The 15744-nt window shown below is 39.9% G+C and overlaps 1 protein-coding gene and 1 long non-coding RNA gene across 7 annotated transcripts in view; one reads left to right on the plus strand and one right to left on the minus strand.

The window, feature by feature from the left end:
- dst (dystonin) overlaps positions 1–15744 on the plus strand; it is a 148462-nt gene that overhangs the window by 5247 nt on the left and 127471 nt on the right. For 4 of the 6 annotated variants that reach the window (XM_053620536.1, XM_053620540.1, XM_053620545.1 and 1 more), the window contains exons 1-2: positions 4129–4468; positions 4589–4802. In XM_053620536.1, the coding sequence (XP_053476511.1) occupies positions 4466–4468; positions 4589–4802 (217 nt within the window). In that variant the 5' untranslated portion in view covers positions 4129–4465. Of the gene's footprint in view, positions 1–4128; positions 4469–4588; positions 4803–6227; positions 6681–15744 lie in introns of those variants that run through there. The other 2 variants (XM_053620544.1, XM_053620542.1) reach the window with 2 other exon arrangements.
- LOC128605293 (uncharacterized) lies at positions 11970–13597 on the minus strand. Its single transcript, XR_008385525.1, has 3 exons — positions 13285–13597; positions 12476–12541; positions 11970–12339 (listed from the first exon to the last, which is right to left on the minus strand). It is a non-coding gene; the product is annotated as an uncharacterized LOC128605293 (long non-coding RNA).

The following is a 15744-nucleotide window of genomic DNA, read 5'->3' on the forward strand; positions in this document are numbered from 1 at the left end:
TGTTGGTCTAATTAACTAATGTTATAAAATTGCTGATTCATGCAAGCAAAAGCATATGTGCAAGAACATTCTCCTTTGCTTCAAATCGATTTATAACTACAGGCAAAGGTTTTGCTTTCTCCAGTGCTACTAAAGCTCCGTCCTTTACATAATCTAAAAATAATACCTCAAGTTTACTCCTTTTGCTTCACAACAATTAATTAAAAGCCCCGAATTTAACCAGAATTCATTTAGATAATGTTCGGTCTTTAACATGAGCCCTTAACATGAATTCGTTGTGGCATTTGTTAAATATTTCGTCTTTTATGATAGAAATGCACAAATCTTGTAGAACCAGCATACTGCGCAACCACATTAAAAGTAATCCTGTAACAGTCATAAACATATTTTAATCTTTAAAGTCTTTGAATCCTCCCTACTAGTCTGCGATGAAACAGGAAAAGAGTCAGACAAGACTTTTTTTTTTTTTTATGTTTTGGCTGATATTTAACTAAAAGAAAACAGGATGTGAAGTATAGGGATTATGCATGTGTGGGCTTGCTGTTTCTTCATCCTGATCTGGTGCTCCATTGTTTCTTTTTTTATTATGATTTTTTTTAAATAATGCATGTCCTTTTATTATAACATGTTTGAAATGGGTTGTGGAATATCAGTTACACAGCACAATAGCTGGAATGTTGTTTTGTCTCCTCGTCAGTGCTAACGTGTTATTTCTTTTTAATGCCGTTTCAGATATTTGTGTCCTGTTACTGTTTTAACGCAGTCTCGTGGAGCACTAATCAGGAAAGCATTGAGAGAGGCTTATACATTATCCTCAGATTATGTTCTCCGCATTAGATAGTCCTCCATTTTTATCAACCCCTATCAAATTTCCCCAGCATTTGATACTTGAGCGGCTCAGCCGTGCTGCATTATAAGGGGAATATGATCAGTTGTAATTCGTCCCAAAGAATGCTTTATAAAGGAAGGGAAACTTCTCAGATATACAGTGGGAAAGAGGCAGTTAACATTCCTCTGATCTTTCTGAATGCAAGACACTTTAAAGTGACAAATTACAAAATGTAAACTGCAAAAATTTCTATATATAAATCAGCTCCATAAAGGAATGCATGTGAATGGAAACAATAGAAAAGGTGGACTGTGGCATTCAAACAAAGCTTGATTAGTTTTTAGGGAGCCAGTGTGCGCCAAGAAATCATTCCCCACATCATTACACCACCACCACCAGGCTGAACTGTAGACACAAAATGTGTTAAGTCTGTGGATTTATTCTGCTAAATTCTGACCCTACCATCTGCATGTAACAGCAGAAATTGTGATTTATCACATCAGGTGATTCAACTGTCCAGTTTTGGTAAGTCTGTGCCCAATGTAGCCTCAGATCTCTGTTTTTGGCTGACAGGAGTGGAACTCGATGTGGACTTCTGCTGTTGTAGTCCATATACCTCAAGGTTCAGCATGTTGTGCATTCTGAGATGCTCACCACATATCCTTCCTGTCAGCTCAAACCAGTCTAACCATTCTCCTCTGACCTCTGTGTTTAACAAAACTGTGTCATAATTATTGGCACCCCTACAAATTCTTAGCCCTATTCCTATATATATTTTTTCAGTTATTCAAGACTTCCTGTTGCACTGAGGTAACACATGGCAGATTCGCTTAGTCATTTATTAACATGGGGAAGATTAGAGCATACACAAATGAAATGAGATAAAAAAAAAAAGTGTTGAGCTTCGCAAATCAGGCAAAGGCTTTAAGAAAGCCCACATTCACTGGGCAATAATTAAGGGGTTTAAAACAACTGGAGCTGTAATAATCATGCCTGGAAGAGAACGCAAGTAAGGAGGATGGTTATAGCTGCAACAGTTTCTCTGACAGACAGTCAGATATTTGCAGAAGCATTTTGGGAACACTTTGTGGTCACCAAGTTTCCAAATCTACAATTAGATGCCACCTCCATTCCAACAAACTTGTTTAAAGGTCATCCAGAAGATTTTTGTCTTTAATCACAAATGTAAGCACCTGAAGTTTGCTAGACTGGAACGTTGACTGGAGCCAGGTTTTATAGTCAGACGAGACAAAAATAGAGCTTTTTGGCAACAAGTACTGAAGGTGAACTTGCCGTATAAAGAAGGGTTGTTGTACAGAAAAGAACCTTTTTACTCGTTTAATGTTTAATGTTTACTGTTAACTATGTTGGAAGATCTGTGAAGTGGGGCTTGCTGAATGACCTCAGAATCAAGCTTTTGACATGGCCATCCCAGACCCGTAAACTAAACCCCAATGAAGGAAAAAACCTGTTGGGCGAGGTAGATTAATATAATTAACCACAAACCACCTTTTTTTCCTCCCTCATACCTTTTTACCCATTAGTGCAATGTGTGCCAATAATTCTGCAGCTGACTTTATATTTGCCAAAAACCTTAAACGTGACTTTGATATCTATTTAATTCCTATGTTCATATGTTGGCCATTTACTTTATACTATGTCAGCATGTTTATATGCACATATTTTCAAATCATATACACTTACTATTTCCAAGAATCATTTACCTTTAGTCATTTGCTGGACGCAAACTCGCAGTTTGAGTGTGAGTATTTGCTTATTTTAAGGTTAATCAGCGATTAACAGAAACAAAGAGGATATAAGGATTATTATAGGATATAATATTAATAGGTTGCATTTCGTTTGAGCTATACAAGTTATTCTACTTCATTTGATGCTTTATCTTGTGTATGTTACTAGGTTTTTGTTTTCCTTGTATCAAATTTCATAATGTTGTTCTGCCTGTATAACTACAAAGAACCTTGCACTGAGGAGCGTTTTGATCCATATCAATCACTGGCATTTGTGAAGGAGTGTTGCCTTATATCACCGTCTTGTTTCTACTTGCCTTGAACCGGATAAAGAAAACTATGACTACTAACAAACTGTGGAAAATGTTCATCATGAAGGAAAATGGGACAACCTTTGGAAACATGAAACCGTGGTCCAGCAGATGACGTCACACACACTCGCCTACATTTCGAGGAGAAGAGTGAACAGATGGCACAGTAACCCAGCGCAGGAACACATGTCGCTTCCAACATTTGTAGAGATTAAAAATCAGATGACTCATGTCTAAAAAAACCAAACAAACCCTCATGTATTCTCAGGGAAGGCATGTCTGCCACATCCTGAACAAACTGACCACCTTTTAGAAGCATATATGAAGATCCCAGAACATGAATTGAAACATTTACTTAATGTTGCTAAAGAAACCTAGTAAATTCTAACACAAAGTGAGTACAATTATACATTCGTCCATTCATCTTCAGGGGTACTGTGGATCCAGGGTCTGTCTCTGGAACACTGCGCAGGAGGCTGGGATACACCCTGGATCAGACAGTCTGTGACCGAGCACCACACACACAGCAGAGTATGATGATTTCCCTGAACAAAGACAAAGCTATCTCTAGTGTTACAGGACCTGAATATATAAAGACAGGTAAATATCTCATGTGAAGTGGAAACGAATGCATAGTTTAATGAAAGTCTGAATAAAATTTGATGCTGGGTTTTAAGATACCAAAGAGGCTCCAAAGGCTTCATTATTATTATTTTTTTTTTTCAACAGTGAAACATTTAAAAATGGATGGAGTCCTATAGGCTATGTTTGTGTTCTGTCAGTTCATCTATTTGAATGTCATGCTTAGGGTTTGAAACTCATTGCGTTGATGAGCTGAAAATCTTACAGGATATTTTTCACATGCAAAAATAAATTAATTGCAGATTATTATTATTATTATTATTATTATTATTATTATTATTATTACTTTTTTTAAAACTGTTAGTGTTTCATTCTGATATTGATGAAAGAGAAACATGTCTCATCAGTATCAGAATGAAACATTGTCTAGCAGTTAAAAAAAAAAGTGCGTGAGCGCGACGTGCGCACTGAGCGCGCGGGGGGGGCACTCTCCGTTAATCATACACACACGGCCACGCACCCTCAGAGCGATGGCGCTGTAACACCACGGTTTCTGTCCATCCCATAATAAATATAGTCTGTCTGTATCCAGGGAGCGATGACGCGTTATCATGCCACAACAACGTTATCGCGCAACAGCCCAGACTGTTCTCCCGGTCTGCGCGCTCCCACAGCTTTAAAATACCGAGATCGATCTGGATGAAGCCGATTACCGTCCGAACAAGGGTGCGGTTCTAGACAGAGTTAATTTTATAGCATTGATAAGCGGCACGAGGCTGTCGGTTCTTCCAGCTGAAATCTGCACAGCGGTACAGTAAGTCTCCGTCTTGTCCTGTCGGGGGAGCCAGACGCATTCAGACTTTCATTTTCCCCCTCACACGGTGGTTGCTTTTTTTTTTTTGGACTGTCAGTGAGAGATCAGTTCAGAGTATCCGCGAAGAGATGATCCCCTGAAGCTCATAACGTGTTTCTTTCACCTCCTGGGAGAAGCAACGATGGTGAGAGCAGAAAACGCGCATGGAGTCTCGTGCTGTTGTTGTTGTTATTGTTGATCAGGATGTACAGTGTTTACTGAGATCGCGCTCTCTCTCTCTATTTTTTATCCATTGTTCCAACAGAGCTCAGGATCCGGGAACGCTTCTCTGCGTTGCTCAATGTCTTCCTCGGTTGATTTCTCGGATGAGGACGACTACAGTGTGAGATCGGGGTGTGTATCGCCGGCACCCGGAGACACACTTCCGTGGAATTTACCCCGGCACGAGCGCTCCAAGCGCAAAATCCACGGCGGCTCGGTGCTGGATCCGGCCGAGAGAGCCGTGCTCAGGATCGCAGGTTAGAGCTACAGGCTGCTTTATTCCACACACTTCACAGCATGCTGCGTGATTACATCCAGGGGTGGTGTAGGCTTGTGTCTGTAAATATAGCCTAACGCTGTCCGTCTGTTGTTGGCGTGTGCCAAGATATCCTGTTTTTACAGGATAATGAGTTTGGTTATAATTCTATAATGATGCTTTAATTTTATTAATGCTTCTCGAGTCAGTTATCACCAGAATTTGGTAAGGCTTTGAAGGCTGTGGTATTATTGTTTGTCAGTGAAAAAACACCAATAGGCGAATATAAATCATGTGTGTGCTGACAGCCTTCACGACTTGCCCTTGTATATCCTGAAAGGCCATGATGATGATGATGATGGTGGTGGTTATCGTCGTCATCCTTCCACTTCTGCTCCTACATAAAAGATAGCATACACAGTGCAAATGTAATGTCAAAATGTAGACCAAAAACATAGACCTAACCCTAATATATAATGAACATCAGCAAAACAGCTAGACATATTCTAATAAAAATAATGTTATTATAGCCTAGTATAGGATGAAATAAGGATACCCACGTCATAAAAAAAATCACAATTAAGTGCTTATAGGTTATGTGTTGTTTTTTTTTTGTTGTTGTTGGACTGAACATATTGCACTTGAACTGTCAAAATGATTAGAAATGAAAAATTATTAATAGGCACCACTAGGCTATGCAAAAAAGTCTCGTGTTGAGTTCTTATACTAATATTATATATTTGTGTTCAGATGGACTTACAGGAACACCGTGGTTCTTTTAACATGTGAGAAATCCTGTTTTCGGTTGTGCTACCTGTGAACAGCGCACAGGTTCCTCCGAGAGAGGCGTGAAATAAGGCTAGCGGCAGGACCATGCAGAGCTCGGCTTTCCTCCCAGACACGTGTGTGAAGAGCAGCCTGAAGACAAATACAAACCACACGATTTCCTTTAGATTTTGCTTTAATATGGACATTACAGAGGCTTACCCTAATTTGTCACTAGCTTAGAATATCTTGCAGGGGGGAAATAATTTTTTGATTGTATAATTTAGGCAAGGCAAAGTTGATCATGAATTTGCATTGGTAGGCTATTGATGTGTCATAGTGTGAGCTGCGATCATGGGGATATCACGCATCATCCTTGCACTGTAACACAGTCACTGTTTCATTAATAAGGGCATGACAAAATAGTATGCAATAGTGATGTGTCGTTCATGAATGATTCGTTCATTTTGAACGGATCTTTACTATGACTCGGGAACAACGAGTTGTCTCAGAGAGTGATTCGTTTCCGGAGAGAGAGATTAATTTTAATTATATTCTGTTGAAATGAACTAAATGACTTGGGGGGGGGGGAAAAGGATAAGTTCATTTTGCTGAACAAGATTCAAAGATCCGAGTCAGTAAAATGATCCGAACTTCCCATCACTAGTACGCAAGCTTTAGGAGACGCGTGATTAAATTCCTGGAATGTCTTTTGCTTTTTATTATTGTAAAAGTATTAGTGTTAAAAGATAGCTAAAATTACACATTAGAGCGTAAATGTTTGTTTGTATTTCTAGGTTACGTTGGTAGAGTACGTTAGATTATAGGGCGAAGTATAGGGTAGAGGAGAGTAGAGCGCGCGCCGCTGTGATTTATGTCCTGACGCCTGAGCGGAAGTGGCTCTGATTGGTCGCTTAATGGACGTGGTGGGCGGGGCAAGCACTTGGGGCGTCGGCCTCAGTGGGACAGCGGCTCGCTTCGGGTCCAGGCGGCAGTCGCTCCTATACACCTCCGTCAGCCGGCTTAATGGCTCATTACACTCCGGGGCCGTGTGTGCTCTCCACTGAGATGGACTTTCTCCAGGCTTACGAGGGCGTACTCGAGAAATATAAAGGTATATATTTTGTTTTGTATTTTGAATGTGTGCTGAGGGTCGACCTAAAAATAAAGCGCGTCCCAGCTCGAGTGTTGACAGCGTTGTGCTCAAGGACTCAAGGAAGGAATTTCGTGTGTAAACATAAGTTTTAAAATAACTTGTAAGTTTTTAATATGTTTATGTGTATACACGACGAGAATGAGCTTAAGTAATGAGTAAAAGAAAAAGAAGTTTGAGCCTGGTGGAGTTTTTTTCTGTTTAACCGTCACCCTCAGAGGCGACCGTTATTTTGTAGGACGCGCGTGCGGGTCTGAAAATAATAAATTGAACCCTGACGGACATTTTTAAATTATATTTTAAAAATGCATATTGTTACTGTGTAGGACATTAAAGCGAACAATAGTTTAACGTCCTATAATTTCTCTTAATGAAAACGCAATGGGTGGTTTTAACCTGCACTCGGAATCAGGTCGATTGATGGCTTCTTGATAAGATGGAGCCTTTTGTTTGCAGCGCTTGTTGTATGGAATTTCTTCCTTTCTTGTTGTTTTTTCTTCTTCAAATATCATCCTTTCATCTTCTTCAGCTTTTCTGTTGAGCATAAAAATAAATAAATAAAAAAGAAAGGTTTTGTACAGATTCCTCCATCGCATGACATCAGCCCTCCCATCCATCACATCAGTTCTGGTTCGTTCTCCTTCTGTGCGCATGCGCACAAGAGGAAACACTATTTATTGCACTCTGAATCATGGAGGAAACAGACTGCAAGTGCTTCCTGGTGTCCTCTTTTATCTCCTGAGTAAAATTACCTCATGCGTTTATTAAAGATCCAGTAGTTGATTTTGTTTTTGTGATTTACTTGCAAATAACATGGAAGTTATGTAAACCATGATTAAAAACAAAACAATGGATTGAGCTGTGGCTGTTGCAGAAGTGTTGAGAGAATTTGGAAAATACACTTGTGGTCAGGAATGCTTGTTCGTGTTTGGTTGGGCCTCCTCGACAATCATTTTATAGACTCAATTTTGTGGGCTAAAGTAGATCCTGGGGGTGGAGCTTAGTGAACATGGGTGGGAATGAGTGAGTGGGCTTAGGAGCAAAAAAAACAAACAAACCCTGGTCTTGATTTAAAAAAAAACAAACACAAATCTTACCTTTAAAGTGCACCTATTATGGTTTTTCAAATGTTACCTTTCATTTAGTGTGTTATAGAGCTGTTTGTGAATGTAAAAAGTTTGGAGAGTAACAAAAATCAAAGCACATGACAAACTGAGTTATTGACCCCTAAAAGAAGGAACCGATTCTGAACAGCTGAAACGAGTCGCTAGTAATTCCAGACTTACTTCCTGTACAAACATATAGGTTTGTAACAAAAAGCCACGCCTTTGTTCCTTATTGGCTGCTCGCTGACAGCAGTAGACCAATCACAACAGACTGGGACATCTGACCAATCAGTGCAGAGTATGCTCTCTGAAAGGAGGAGTTTAGATTGAATCCTCTAAAACAGATCATTTAACGAGTCGTTTGTGACACTGGGGGGGGAAAAGGTTAATTATGAGCACGTTAAAGTGTTTTTTGACCTTGGTTGCATGTAAATCTATTGTATGAGACCTTTAAAACAAAACTAGGCCCGTTTCAAAACCATTATAGGTGTGCTTTAAGGGCTGCTGACATATGACCTCCTGAGCCATCAAGCAAGATGTGTCCAATACTGGGATATTCTTTTATCTGTCGAGAATTATAAGCAATCTGTCAGCTGTGGTGAAGCTTAATTGTGCTTCACAGCCTGCTGGTGTCACTTAATTTAGGAAACTGTGACCTTTGTTGTCTAGAGCATATAGATGATAAAACTAAAAAAAAAAAATCACATCTCATGACTATGCTTCACAAACCCCACTTTGAGAACCATGGATCTAGTGTTAATAAGTCAGCCGAATAAGCTTTTAAGCGTCTTATTATCAGGATGTGCATTATATGTCAGTTAGCACCTTATTTCATTCACTCAAGGCATCGACACAGCTCATAACTAAAATAGCTGTTCGCTTGGTGAACCTGTTTGTCACCTAGGATTGCTCCACTTGGACCAGAAAGCTAGTATTACAGTGACATGTTTCTGTACTTATTCCATAATCTGTCTATAGATGTTCACTGAATTATGTGTTTTCTGCAGGCTCTGAAAAGGAATCTTTCATAAATGTCACTTTGTTTTGGCGTAATAATAACTCCATTTAACCAGCAGTGAGAAAGAACTACTGTTTTATTTTGAGCATGTCTTGAGACTCGTTGAGCGACGGTTTCTTTGCTTGTGAAAGTTAGTGCTACAGTACTAGTTTAGGAACAAACATGAAATTAAAAGTGGGTTATTAAGTTAAGGAATGAAACACTACACGACCTGCTGTTACAGGAAAATAATTTACACTTTATTTTCGCATTCTGTGACATTACACCATCCTGTTGATGATCGTTTTCTAACAGCAGCACACCCCGAAGTGTTTTATTCCTCTTATTACACAGCGATTGTCAGCATCGTATTTTTTATCCATTTATAGGCTAGTCTGCAAAAAAACAAGCTACTTCCTGTTGTCACTGCTAAGTCTGTCCTTAACTGTCCCTGTTCACATCTTGAAGGCAATAAAGCAAAAAAATTGCAGTTTGTCATGTTATTGAGGAAGCACACGGGTCTCCATCCTGTGCTAGAAAACGTAAATATATTTATATAGTTATAGCTCAACATCTGACTGTTATAAAGAGCTGACACTGGAGACTCCTTCCAGAAATTATGAATAAATATCTCCTCTCAGAAAAATAATCACAGACATTTTCTTTTATTCGTAGCCTCTGCCATAAAAGGCCCCGTGAATTAGTTGATACTATAGAAGTTTCTGATGTTGTAGAAACAGCACATTAAAATAAACCTGTGATTTTCATTGGAGCAGGAATTATCAGAGCTGTGCTGATCTAGGAAATCAGTCAATGCCTTCTGACTAATCAGGATAGAGAATTCAAGACCGCTGAGGTATAAATTGCCTAATTAATCGGTCTACTTGTTGTTCAGTTATTCACTTGTTGTGGAACTGCTCTAAAATACTCAGTAAGTACAGTGGAAGTAATATTAAATGTGTGTCGTTACACAGATTTCAACGGGTGCTGGGAGATTGAAGGGTTAATACACACACACACACACACACACACACACACCGGTGTATATAATGATTCACGCACGCAATTCATAAATGTCTTCGTCACAGTCAGAGCTGTAGAGTGTGAGCACTTCCCATCTGATACACGGTTCATTCACATGACCATGCATTGGCCTTCATTAGTCAGAGTTCATCTCACTGCAGAGCCGTACGAGCAGGAGCGGCGTTCGAGGATTCGAAACTTGAATGTCATTGTGTTTGATGCAATGAAATGTTAGTGACACCCCTAGCGTTCGCTTAAAATGATAGACAGAAAAAAAGCACTATGATACAAATGGCAATAAATACAGAAGCACGTACAAAACAAACAAATATTGCACATGTGAGACAGATGCAAGACGGATATTGCGCTTATGGCTAAATATGGCTTGTGGATTGTTGCGTTCTTCTTAATTGAGGTAAAAGTCCCACCATTTTGCTTTATTTGGGTTGATACATATGTGATTGTGCCCTGCGATGGATTGGCACCCTGTCCAGGGTGTACCCCACCTCCTGCCCGATGCTCCCTGGTATAGGCTCCAGGTTTCCCCGTGACCCTGAAAAGGAGTAAGCGGTATAGCAGTGTGCTGATTGTGTGTTTGCAGTTAAAGGCATGTTTTACACGTGTGTTCGAGCGCTATAGGTGTGGTACTCTGGAGACACACTCTTAAGAACATAAATCAATCCATTGTGCAAATGGCGAACACCTTTGTTACTGTTTATCTTGTCACTATGCGTCTTTTTGACGTATATCCCACTCTTTTTCACCAATTTAACCACTTCGGTATCCTCTAAGAATAATTCAGTAAGTACAGTTAGGAAAGGTGAGTAGTTATTATGGACTCCTCAACTGGATCTTGGAGTTTATGAGGTTCAAAGTTCAGAACCTATGGACAAAGAAATATCCAGTCCTGAAGAGAAATACATTAACAGTGTTGCAGCTGTTCATCAGCCAAAAGAGCCTCAGATTTGTTGTTGAGATCGTTTCCCATGCGTCTGAAAGCCTGTTCTTTTTACATATGTACAGCGTGAGGGTGAATAGTTACGATCGTTTTCCGCAGAATCGAATGGCTCTCATGTTTCTTTTTTAGTAACACTAAGAATGCCAGACATCCTACCTACATAATTAGGTGTTTAGGTAATTACACACAAGCACAAGAATAATACTCAGCCGTTTCAGCTCTTTTAAAAGTCCTAATGCTGCAGCCGTAAACCGGACCTTTTTCAATAGATCTGCAAATGCAAGATGACCGCTGTGGCGTTCTCTGGACACGCATAATGGACATTTCTTAGGATGAGGATTGCGAATGGATGGGACCGCAGTGCACTGACAAAGCCATTGAAGAGGATGAATTACATACGTCTTTTGTGGCTTTTATACACAGTAGAACCTTGCACCAAAAGCCCAAGATTTATTAGCAGGGTTTGTGTGTCTTTTTAAAAAAAAAAATCCTTTTGGTGTCTCTTATGACATTCCAAGGCTTCTATTGTAATGAACAGCACTGAGACTGCAGACTTTGTGTTGGCCTTTGGAACCGTTTCATTGATTCAGTATTTGAGCATGCTGATTAGTCAGTTGGTGTAAACGTAATACTCCATAAGGATTCATATCCCGAGTCTTTGTTCAGCTACTGCTAATCTGACCTTTTATAATCAGCAGTAGTGTTTTGGCTCAAATCATGATAAATATATAGATGTATGTGGTGCCAAAATACGTGTTAAGTTATGCACGGTCAGATGGTCTGTTTGCCAAGAACATCTGTATTTGTGTAGCACTCTGAACAGCGTCATGACCGAGCAGCTTCACAGAAATCGGGATGTAGATTTATATTTAGGTCCTTCATGAGCCAGAGGTGACTGGAAATGAAAAACCTCCCTGGGACGACATGAGGGAGGAAGCTTGAGAGAATCCAGGCTCGAAAGGAAACCCATCCTCTTCTGGGTGACACCAGAGGGTGTGATTATAAGTAACTGCAGAACGGGTGTAGGGGAAATGGCCTGAAATAGATATAATTTTCTATGACCCACAGCCTCATTTTGGTCTCTCCTCATTTCCTGACGTACTTGTAAATCCATATTTAGTAAATGTTTCAGCGTAGTTTTCTTAACCTCCACTGTTCCGCTGAGTCAGAGTCACTAGACGTTTTCGAGGAACTAGCGGCGGAAGGTGGATGGAAATATTTGGACATTTTTAATGCTGAACTCCTACTCTTGCTCAGCATGTAAAGACCAAAATAGCGCGTACACCCTTAACTGAAATGTGGCTTGTGTGAATGCAAAACATTATTCGGATTGAATTAGTTTATCAGAGGGATGTCTGTAATAATAAATTTATTTATTTATTTATTTATTTATTACACTTCACATCAGTGATAAATTTCTCACATCCAGAAAACAATTAAATGACCAAAGGTGGAGTGAGTTTCTAGCAGGATGTATGCTTGCATCATGTGGTCATGTGATCACGCTCCGTTCACAACATGGCAGTCGGAGAGGCACTGGAGTAGAGAACAGATGCTGGATCTTATTTCAGTTCGGGACAAACTAAGGTTCCGGCAACAATTGAACAAAACAAACACGCAGTATACAAGAAGCATCTGTTTTTCATCTCACGACTCGAGACGTGATTAATACCTGGGTGGAGGGTCACTGATGCACATGGTACAAGACTAAATATGGCAAGCAGCAGCAGTCAAACACCTGCATAGAAAAGCACAGAAATGTATATCGGTACGTGACAAAAACGACCAGATGACTGGCTGAATTTAGTGAAAAACCAAACCCAGGACCTCGTATAAATTTAACCCCATCCGGCTAGGGCCGGTATATTGGTGCACAAAATCTGTCTTAATAGTTAAAGTGATATTTGTAAAATGAAATGATTGAGTTTTTCTCACGACCCACATATTCTCACGGCTCCTAGTTTGGGATTGGTCTGTAGAAGTGTTGAGGCAAAAGCGTGATGAAAGGATGTTCAGTTTGAGCATTTTGTTAATACTAGTCATGAGATGAGCACAGGACAGCCTTTATGATTACAGCAACATGATTTACATGATTTCATTGTGACGAAATTGAACAAAATCCATGAGATCATGTTCTCTGCATGATACAATTGTTGAGAGAGAGAGAGAGAGAGAGATTGAGTAGGATTTCAGTGATCTGAGGTTAGTATTGCTATCGGTATCGGGGCAGGTATTGGCCTCGATCGGTATCGGAGTGAACTGAAAGTATTTTCTTATGCCACAGAAGTGTGTGATGTTGACCCTCATGGCACAACGTATGCTGGTAACATGCCTGTGATGTTCTGCATAACATTCGGCACAGTTACTATGACGATATGAGTGTCGGGTATCAGCCGATACTCAGAGCTCTTATGTCAGTGTTGTTTATTTTAAAAAATTGGCATTAGTGCATCTGTGAAAGAAGGATTCCTCTGTACAAACCGATTCGGACGAGTTGAGAGTGGTTCGACCGAGTAGAGCGAGAGTGTTTGCTCGCTGACTCAGCAGTGTAAACGTTTGATCTAACCTCCAGAAACAGTCGCTACCGCACGGAATGTGTAACGTCGGACGTGTAAAGAAGCCACAGGTCAGAGACACCGTGACACCGAGTTGAAGTGCCGCAATGCTGGACGAGACCTCTTCAGTCAATTTGTTTTCTATCTGTGTTCAAGGAATTTGTACTGTTTTCAGGCTGTTGATCAGTTGCTAAGCAACAGCTTCATTTAATCAGCTGATTGTTGTTGTTGTGTTTAGTTTTTTTTTTTCCTTGTAAGATGTTATTTTCAGTATTCCTGAGAGCCTTCAGGGCTAATGATGATATTTAGTAGATCTTGTCCTCTCTCATGTTCAGCCATTTTATTTTTAATCCTAGTTTAACAAAAGCGTGAAGTGACCTCCTTGTCTTGTCACTAAAAGAATACTTCCCCTAAACATGCTAATGTTAGGAATGGTGACTGAAATCTAGTGGGGGCCAGTTAGCATGCGTTTGCATGCGTTATGCTTTACAGGCTTTCGTTCAATATCCTTAGCGTTTTAATTTTTTTCCAGATCTAAATCTTTTTCCATTACATCGTATGTTAAAATTTTCATTTTTTTACTCTTGAGTGAATTTCCATGCATAAAGTTCAACATGATGAACATGAACAGCATGACAAACAGATGCAGAAAGGTGTAGACATGGCCCTATGCCAGAGCACTGTTAACCTGTAGAGACTGTATATCATGCCCTATGTGTGGTCTGATCAATTCGAAACAAAACACTGCGTCAAAACAATTTGGCAGATTTATACCATGGCACTAATGAATTCTCAAATCTGGTCAGAAGATTCCAGTTCATTTTCTATAACGGCGAGCATGACGGGTTTATATGAACATGCTGTCGTTTCTGTAGTAACAGGCTGAGACTTGATACAGTGGACGACCTCCATTTTCTAAGGTTAATAATAAATGGATTATAATTGTTTTGCTATGTAGCCAAGGGGGGAAAAGTATAATCATTGATATGATGAAGCTTTCTGTTAGGGGATGTTTATTTAACATTTAAGGAAGGAGTCTCCAGTGTCGGTGAATGGTCAGTGGGGGGGAGGCAGCAGCTATACCCTCATCAACCCCCAGAGGTCCTGTAAGTGATAACAGGAACTAATTTGTTTCAAGGACATTCTACAATATTACAGTGCAACATGTCGTTCTTTAACAAATTAAATATTGTGATTGTGGTATAAGAGGAATAAAACACTTCGGGACCTTCTGTTATAGGAAAATGATCAGCTTCAGGGTGTCCCACCAGAGCCGTGTTGGTTTCTAAGTTTCCATAACAACATGCCCTGTTGGGGTTTTATTCCTTACATCATGCATTATATTTTTAAAATGAACCCACAACTGAGTACTTGTGTCTGCTGATAAGAAAGCCTGACATATTTATCAGGTCATCTGTTTACCCCGGTTTTATCAGCATTGTGTGTATAGTATGCATCACAGAAAATACCATCTTAATTAGATTGTTGTTAAAACAAAAAACAAAGAACAAAAACATTTCATGTCATTCAAACACAAAGAATGTGTTTCTGCACAGTCACTATCTTTGTGCTGTTCCTCCGCAGAGCCCCACCTCACCTCCTCTGCATCCTTTTACCCCTCCTCCACACAGACACACACACACACAGACATGCACAGCCAGCCTCTAGTTCAAACTGTTAGCACAAACAGCCAGCAGCCTGTCTGACACATTTACGGCTATGCCAGCAACAAAGGACTTCTATGTGTTCGATATGGCACAGTTGAGAACAGGGATGTCTGCTATATAATGCAGCAAACACGCACAAACTGAGGTTGTGCATCATATTGCTGAGGTTGTGTGGAGAGAAGAATGGAGAGTCACCAGGGTGTGGCAGTGGACATCATGTCCACTGAGATGGTCAGAGGAAGTCTGTGTTGCTTCTGATTTTAGAGTTAAATCAGTTCAGTAATAATTAAATGAACAGTTTGTGTGTATATATATATATATATATATATATATATATATATATATATATATATATATATATATATATATATATATATATATGAGTAAGTGTTTGTTTCTCAGCTTTGTGCAGTGCTGGGACACGGCGAGGTGAACGACAGACGAGGTGGTAAAGGGAGTGTCTCGCCTTCAGTGCTGCAGACACAAATCTTTCTGCCAGACTGTCTCAGACGACCGTGTGCAGAATCGCACATCATCGCTCTCACACCTTTAGAGGAATAAGTCCACACCGGGCCAGTTCTGATGAGAGCTGTACTGTTTGGATTGATACCATATTTATCCTAAACACATTTGTACAGTAATTTTTAGCTTGTTAAATATGTTTAGATTATAGCATAGCCACCTCACACCTCCAGAGTTCCTGGTTCAATCCTAAACAC

The sequence above is a fragment of the Ictalurus furcatus genome, chromosome 3 (genome assembly GCF_023375685.1).
Source record: "Ictalurus furcatus strain D&B chromosome 3, Billie_1.0, whole genome shotgun sequence".
In the NCBI taxonomy this organism is placed as follows: Eukaryota; Metazoa; Chordata; class Actinopteri; order Siluriformes; family Ictaluridae; genus Ictalurus; species Ictalurus furcatus.